We start from the raw sequence: 7,593 nt of genomic DNA, 5'->3' as shown, positions 1-7,593 counted from the left end.
GAGAGAAATTGTGTGCAGAGAGGCCTGGGCAGTGGCGGCTAACCAAGCCATAACAAATAAGCCAATTATAAAAGTGAATACGGATGTGCACTATCATCCAGTTGTAATTATTATAAAATACAAACGTCAGGATGTCTTAAAATTGCTCTGTTTACCTTCTTATATGTGCTAATTTTGGATTACATGGTGACTCAAGAAGTGCAACACAAAGCTGTTTGAATAACCTCAAGAACCAGGATGGTTCTGGAAAGAACACGATCCTTTCCCATTGATCAGCATGCACTCAGGATCCAGTGCATCTAAGGACACAGAGTTTGGACTGAGCCCTGAAACACAATCTCTCCACACTCTTCAACTCCTCATCTTAAGCACACAATTGTCTTTTGAATGACCTTGTGGTCTGTTTTACTACACTCACCAATTTTACTACTTATTCTACTGGTTGTTTTACAGGAAAAGTGGTTGCAAGGCTTCATCAGTCTTCAACCATTCATTTTTTTTTCAACAGGACACACAGGATTTCACTGTGCTGGGTTTTAACTTTTGCTCCTTGCTGTTGTCAATTTAGCATTTGTTGTCTCTGATCCCCAATATTCTCAGATCCTGCGGCTAGGATCCAGCCTTGGCTTGTGATGAGTTGAGCATGACAAATTTACAAGTAGCCTTGTGTCACATTTTATTGTTACCATGAGCCAGGGCCAGATGTAAAAGGAAACAGAGACACAAGAGTCTAGCAAGTGCACTGTGAGCCTGGTGCTACAACGGGAAAATTAGCAGTTAGATTAAAGCATGTGTAAAAAAAAAAAAAAAAAAAAAAAAAAAATTGTTGAAACCATTGGAGGAGATTCTCCCTCTTTCTCAATTTCAGTCGACAGTGGAAATTCACTGAGGCTTGATTATAGCAGGAGAGAGTGTTGGCTCAGCTGTGTGCTTTAAGAACCCATGATGTCAGAGCCTTATTTTCCTTGGAGAGACTCTCATCAGCTGCATTGTTCCAGGAAACCATGGTCTGTTCTCTGGGCAACAAAAAAATCCTGCCCAAAATGCGGCCCACCCCCCCACCCCCCCCTTTTGCACCCGCATCTCTGCTGAATGCAGCACGCCGGCCCCTGGCACAACTTAATACACACACATAGACACGAAGCATCATGCGTGGAGCATCAGCGCAACAAATGTCCTTGGAACCAAAGCTTCCTCTGTGCTGTGACAGTGTTTGTCTTTTTTTTTTTTTTCTATTAAAAGATGAGTGTTGGTGATGAAAGGCAGTGTGTTAATACAGGACGGGGGAAATAATGTGCTGACCTCTGGAGGATTATAAAACAATGCTGCTACTGATGTCATAGGGCCTAGATTTCTGAGGTCTCTTTTCGCACAAAGCTGTAGGCGGTGTGATTGAAATACAGCACCGGCGACTGACAAGTGATGCAAGCAGCTGACAGAGCTGATGAAATAACTACTCTGCAGCTTCCTCGAGTTTAAAATTTAAACCATGCACGACGCCGAATCTAACCTGGACGCAATTACGAACACTTACAAACAAGATCAACTGTAAATCAGCGACAGCACAGTAGTTGAATAAACTTTACTGGCATAAATTGAAGGTTTGACGAACTGTGTTTTGGAAACATGACAATTTAGTAAATAATGTTCATGGATACCCACCGAATCACATCTGGTCCTCATAAGATTATTTGACTCTTGGCTTTTTTTTGCTAATGTTCTTTGTTAGAGAATTATGGTAATGATTTCTTAGAAATTCAGGCCAGGGAAAAATCACAGTTACCAGATAAAGACCTTCACCACAGCTCAGAGTTCATTAAATCTTCAGAGTAATTGCCAAGGAAGTTGACAGAGCCCAGAAGTTTTGGATCAGGTGGCGTTGCAGTGATTTCCAGTGCATCTACTGTCCACATCAGTTCATGGATACAGCCTATATCAGGAGAAATGTGGGAAAAGGGAGGGAGACATTATCAGTAAGAGAGAAAGAGCGAGAAAGGTTACAACAACAGAGCACGAAGCTCACAAGTTCAGTTGTGCTTCTGCTGGAACGGCCTTGCCCCTGTGGACAAGTTCAGTCCTTCAGTAGAAGTCCTCGCCCTCCAACAATAATACTTACAAAATAAAGGCTGACCGCTCCAAGTAAAATCACTTCAGCTGAGTTCAATAGCTATTATTCATATCCCAGTTCTCCATCCCATGCGCTACAGCTCCTGTGATGTTAATAAGGTAAGCTTTCGGAGCTGAGAAGAAGCCTGTGAGGAGCCATGTCAACATGACGGCCCTTCGGTTTCTGCTTTGCCTCCACCTTTTACCATCAGCTGGCAATCGCCACCTTGATGTGGGTGCTTATCAATCAAATTCTGCCAAAGGCTTGATCACAGAGCTGTGGGATATCAAATTATCCTTTGAATGAATAATTTGACATTTTGCTTATTTGTATCTTGCTGAGAGTTAGGCGCAGAGATCAACAACATCCATGCCAGTGGCTCTGTGAGGGTATAGTTTTGGTGAAGACCCACTGAGCTCAACTTCATTCGAAATTCTACCCCATTCATTTCTAGGGGACACAAGTAAATCGCTTCCCAAGGTGGAGTGGAATTCAAGGTGATGCTGGATTGGCTTGCGAAGTGACCAAAGCAAAGGGGTTGAAAGTTTGCTACTGAACAAGCTACTGAAGTTAGATAAAACATTATGAGACTATTTGAAAAAGAGAATTACTTATTTTTAAAGAAACTCAGGCAAAAATGGTTACCTGACTGATTAAGATTGTTAATTGTGAAAAAGATCATTTGTAAATAAGTAGTAAAAATTAATAGTAACTCAGTTCTAAATATTTTTACAGGCAAATATTGAGTTTTGCTAAAATAAAAAACACAAAATATACCTTTAGTTTCAGCTCTTATGGTTTTATTGGTCAATACAGGTTGTCAGTCAAAGGTATTTATTGTAATTGGCTGCAGGTGCGGAAGAGAAATGTAGGGGGCGGGGAAACACGGAGGGACTCGCCGAGAGCGAAATGAAGACAGTCAAACAGTCCGAAAATGCTCATGTTAATTAGAGCCAAAACAGTCGCTGTAGGTGAAGATATTACTACACATTTCCCTACCTAATGTCACTTGGGTATGGTGAATGTTAGTGCGTGTGTGTCTGCGAGAAACTGAAGTTGACTACTGAAGGTGTGTAGCCGTTAGCCGTTAGCCGCTAGCCGCTAAGCCTCTGGAAACCATGGAGTCGCATCATGGAACGTTCAGGTCATTGAGCGCCATTGTTGACCGGGAAAGCCTCTGTGTGCGGCCTGCCTTCCATCTCTGCCCACCAAACGTTTCTCCAGGACCAAAACCAAACTGCAAGTTAAACTTTCTTTGACTCTTTTAAACGAATTGTTACACCTTTAGCCACATATATTTATTCTTCCAATATTGAGTTTTGGGATATGTCTATTCAATTGAATATAGTGCTATGAGGCTTTAGTGAGAGTCACTAGAATACATATTAAAACCCTTTTATATTATTTTTTTGTTGATTGCTTTTACCTTAAAAAGATCTTTTTTGTGATTAAGGTCACCCATAAGGTCTATTGCAAATTTAGCCCAATTAATCAAATATATGGATTTATTTTTTATATAAAATGTGTAGATTTTTCCAGATTGTAATAATGAAGAGGTTATTCCAGGAGGTTAACATATACTGTATATGATGGGGATATGTAGTAGGTTACTACAAATCCAAATAGTATATCATGTCCCATATTAAAACAATAAATAAATGAATAAATTAAGTAAAAAAATAAATATCCATCTAGACCACAGTACAAATAATAACCACAACAACAGTCTAATAGAGAGGTGAATAAATGACCAACACATGTGGTAACCATATTGTCAGATGGTAAGTTAGAAACATACTCAAAAACTACTAATAGATTATCTTTTTGGTTTTTTCATGTGTTGCTGTTTTCTATTTTTGTGTGTACATAATAGTGTGTGTGTGTGTATGTGTGGCACCACATTGTGCTTAGAGTCCTGTTAAGTGAGTTCAAAGTAAAGGTGTGAGAATAAGTGTCATTCAAAATAGGTAAACCCTTGTGGTAGCTACCTTGAAACTGAATCCAAAAGCTCAATAATTGCAGTCTAAAACAAGTCCTGCTATAACCATGGATGTATTGAACAGAAATAACGTAAAACTTAAACTTGTGGCAGCTCCAGCAGTGTATCATGTTTGATATCACCTTGTAGTGATCAAAAATATAGTATTTCCAGAACCATTTGTACAGGTATTAATTCATCTATTAGTTATTGATAATGTTAAAATTACAATAATGATATTAAACAGCTATTTACAAATATTTACAGACATGAGAATCATATCAATCTTCTCACCAGACGTACATATATTTTGAAAAATGTTGAACTATTCCTTTAAAATGACTAATTTCCTCCAAAAAGCTTGTCGGCATTAGTCTCAGTTTGGAGGTTTTCCTACATGTTTACTGACCTTTGTCAAAGCTCCATCACAGGATTTAGTTCATCTCTGTACAGTCACAAATGCCATTCAGGGAAAAGAACTTATGATGACTACTTATTGGGTCTCTGTCCTGTCACCTGCTGGGCTCATTTCAGCATGTGGATTTTGTTAGAAGAGATTCACAATTAATTCCTGCCCTTTCACCCCCTGTGAATCTTCTTGACCCCACTCTGTGATGTGGAGGGAATTACTACCTACTATATTTCCCCTCTTTTGGCCATTTGAATTCATCACACTTCTAAACAGACAAAATAAAGCTATTCACCTGTTTCTTTGCAAAGGAACATCTATTAATGGAAGCACAGCACATTTGCTGTGACCTCATGACATGATGTTTTTATGTATTACAATTATAAGTTGCAAGCAAAATCACTGCCTCAGTATATAAAGCAGCTGAGAGCGCAGTCTCAACAGTCGTCAGGTGAGGCAAGACCAGTCACAGTCTGTAGAACTGAACATTGAAGATACCATGATCTCTGTCCACTCGGCCCTCTTTACTCTGGTGCTGTTCTCTGAGCTGAGCAGCCACTTGATAACTGCAGCCATACCTGCAACTAAAGTAGAAGATGGGGTAATAGAGCAAGATGGCCTGGGTTCGTTACTGGGCGACGAACCCATGACTGAGCATGGCATGGTTCCTCCCGTGTACAGACGACGCCTCGTGGTGGACAACAACGACAGGGATGAAGATGGGAACCCTAAAATCATCATGGTCTCGGTAAGTGACACAAGACTTTTTGAAGTTTGAAGCTGTTTAAAGGGTTGTTTCACCCAATACAACTTTCTAATAAGTCATCCATTATAAAGGGTTTCCTAGCTGTAGCTAGCAGTTTTATTCATGAGTGAAAAATGCTTTTTACTAATGCTTTTATAGACCAGTATTAGGCCAGCTTGTTTGCCAAGTTTAGTTCATGTAGTAATTTGGTCAGCCAAAGGGATTTTTCACAACCTGGCAATACAAGGAACTGATTCCTAACTGTTTATAATGCCATTAGTTACAGTTTATAAAGGGAAAATTATAGCAAGTGGAATTGTTCAAAACACATATTTTCTTACAAACCCCTAGTTGTATCTAGCCATGTAGATAGTTTTGTTTGTCCAGGCTTTTCATGTAACCATGTCTTAGATTTCAGCCTCTTATCCCAATACAATGTAAGTAACTAGACTTTAATTGGTGGTGGTCACAGCTTTGAAAAATGGCTTTGAAAATAATTCAGCAGGGGCTTTCTCCAGAAATAGTGTCCTTGGAACAACTGGAGCCGACAACGTTAAGTGCTGCTCATGGTTAGTTAAACATGACACCATTCTAATTACATTTTTTATTCATGCAAGGATGTTTTTCTGTAGATGCCCATTCTCAGGGTGCAAGGTAGCAACAGAGTCACCAACCAAAATACAGGTGACTTGTATAATAATGTGCTCTAGTGTGGTCAATAGGAGATACTGTACTCTGAACAACAATCATCAAAAGAAGGAGCTAGCATCGACTTTTTTTCTGAACATAACTATTTATATTACAAAAAACAGTTTAATGAGAGTTTCATTTCTGTGAGTTTTTGTCCAAAATATGGGTCAAGGTCCTACACTTATCAAGATGCAACTGGATAACCTGTTGAATTAGATCTTACTTGCAAACCACATCTTTCAAACTCTACATTTACAGTTTTTAACTCAGGCTTTCTGTTATAAATTTGCAGTAGTAGTATTGTATTTATAGTATTGCACAAATTTGCTCAAACTGTAAGTGATTAATTTAATTGTAGAATAACAAATTATTACCCATTAACTTCCATTGTATTGGTATAGAGACAGAAATCTCAAAACCTGGACAAACAAAACTAAAACTTTCTGTATGGCTAGTTGCCACAAGAGGTAAGTAAGTAATATTTTTGTCATTGCGTTGTTAGATTGAAATAACTTAATTCAATTCAATTTTACCAGCTATTTGGATTAATATCAATTTATCCCAAGTAAACTGTCTGGCTATTCTCCGTTTGCCGTCATTCAGCCAGTATTATTCTGCCAGTGACAGTCATGCATCATAACTATTCATTGTATGAGAATTCTTTCTATAAACAACCTCAGCTAACCATAGTTCAACAACAACAAAGAGCACATTATCTCCATCCTGTGCCTGAACATTTGACCCTTTTCAATTGGCCTCGTGTCTAATGTTAAGTCTATATTTCATACACATCTATGAAAATCTTTTACAGCAGTGTTGGAAAACCGGGAAATACTATTAGCTGAAAAGGTCAAATGATCACAAGCCTATAAAGATTTATTGGAATCACAGTGGGAAGAATGATCATATAGCTGTGCTTCCTCAAACGTTTGGTTGCTATGTGTAAAGAGTTTATCTGGCGGCTGCGTCTCCCGTGTGTCATGAACATGGTGGTTATCTCTGTGGTAATGGAGAGCAGGCAGCCGAGACGGAGAGAACAAAGCTGTCAGAGTAAACCAGGGCGGTGGAAGAAAACGGGCCACTGTGATATAGTAAAAACTGGGAAACACATTTCTTCCATTTGGGGTTAATGTGGCTTAGATCAGCTGCTAAAAGACAGATCCAACACCTGTGCTGCACGTGAAAAGATAATCTTAAAAAATTTGCTGCAACTTGACGATCCAAGGTTCAGATTGTGCTGTATGGTAATGTGTATGTGGTCTTATGATATCTATGTAATCACTGATCAGTACTTTGTTTCAGGACATGAGGCAAAAGGGACGCAGTGTTCATGGGCTGAACTCGGCCTTTAGCCGGAGCCTTCCTCTGCTCACAGAACGAAGCTTGAGCCACACTCCTGCTGAGTACAGTTTGAAAATAGATCGCAGAAACACTGACCTCGACAGTAAGTATCCGGAAACCCCTTGCTTCTAAGAAAATTCTTACTAAACCATTTCAAATTCCTTGATGTTTATACTAACTAATGCTCTGTATTCTTTTTCTTCCTTCTCCTAGTGCTGCGATGTATGATAGGAAGAGTGTACCGACCCTGCTGGGAAGGTGCTTCCCTTGCTTGAATGTGCTGTAAAAATTTTTTCCTCCTGTGTTAACACTGAAATGCATTT

At 39.2% G+C, this 7,593-nt stretch overlaps 1 protein-coding gene across 1 annotated transcript; it reads left to right on the top strand.

Moving 5' to 3' along the window:
• The first annotated feature begins 4,993 nt into the window (after positions 1 to 4,993).
• On the top strand, positions 4,994 to 7,545 carry LOC111224555 (pro-MCH 2-like). The gene is made up of 3 exons (XM_022749095.1): positions 4,994 to 5,242; positions 7,232 to 7,373; positions 7,484 to 7,545. Exons 1-3 carry the CDS (start codon positions 4,994 to 4,996, stop codon positions 7,543 to 7,545), a joined length of 453 nt encoding a protein of 150 aa, XP_022604816.1.
• The last annotated feature ends 48 nt before the right edge of the window (positions 7,546 to 7,593 follow it).

The sequence above is a fragment of the Seriola dumerili genome, unplaced genomic scaffold, assembly GCF_002260705.1.
Source record: "Seriola dumerili isolate Sdu_G_001 unplaced genomic scaffold, Sdu_1.0 BDQW01000138.1, whole genome shotgun sequence".
Lineage (NCBI taxonomy): Eukaryota > Metazoa > Chordata > Actinopteri > Carangiformes > Carangidae > Seriola > Seriola dumerili.
This window is presented reverse-complemented; position numbering and strand designations above follow the sequence as displayed.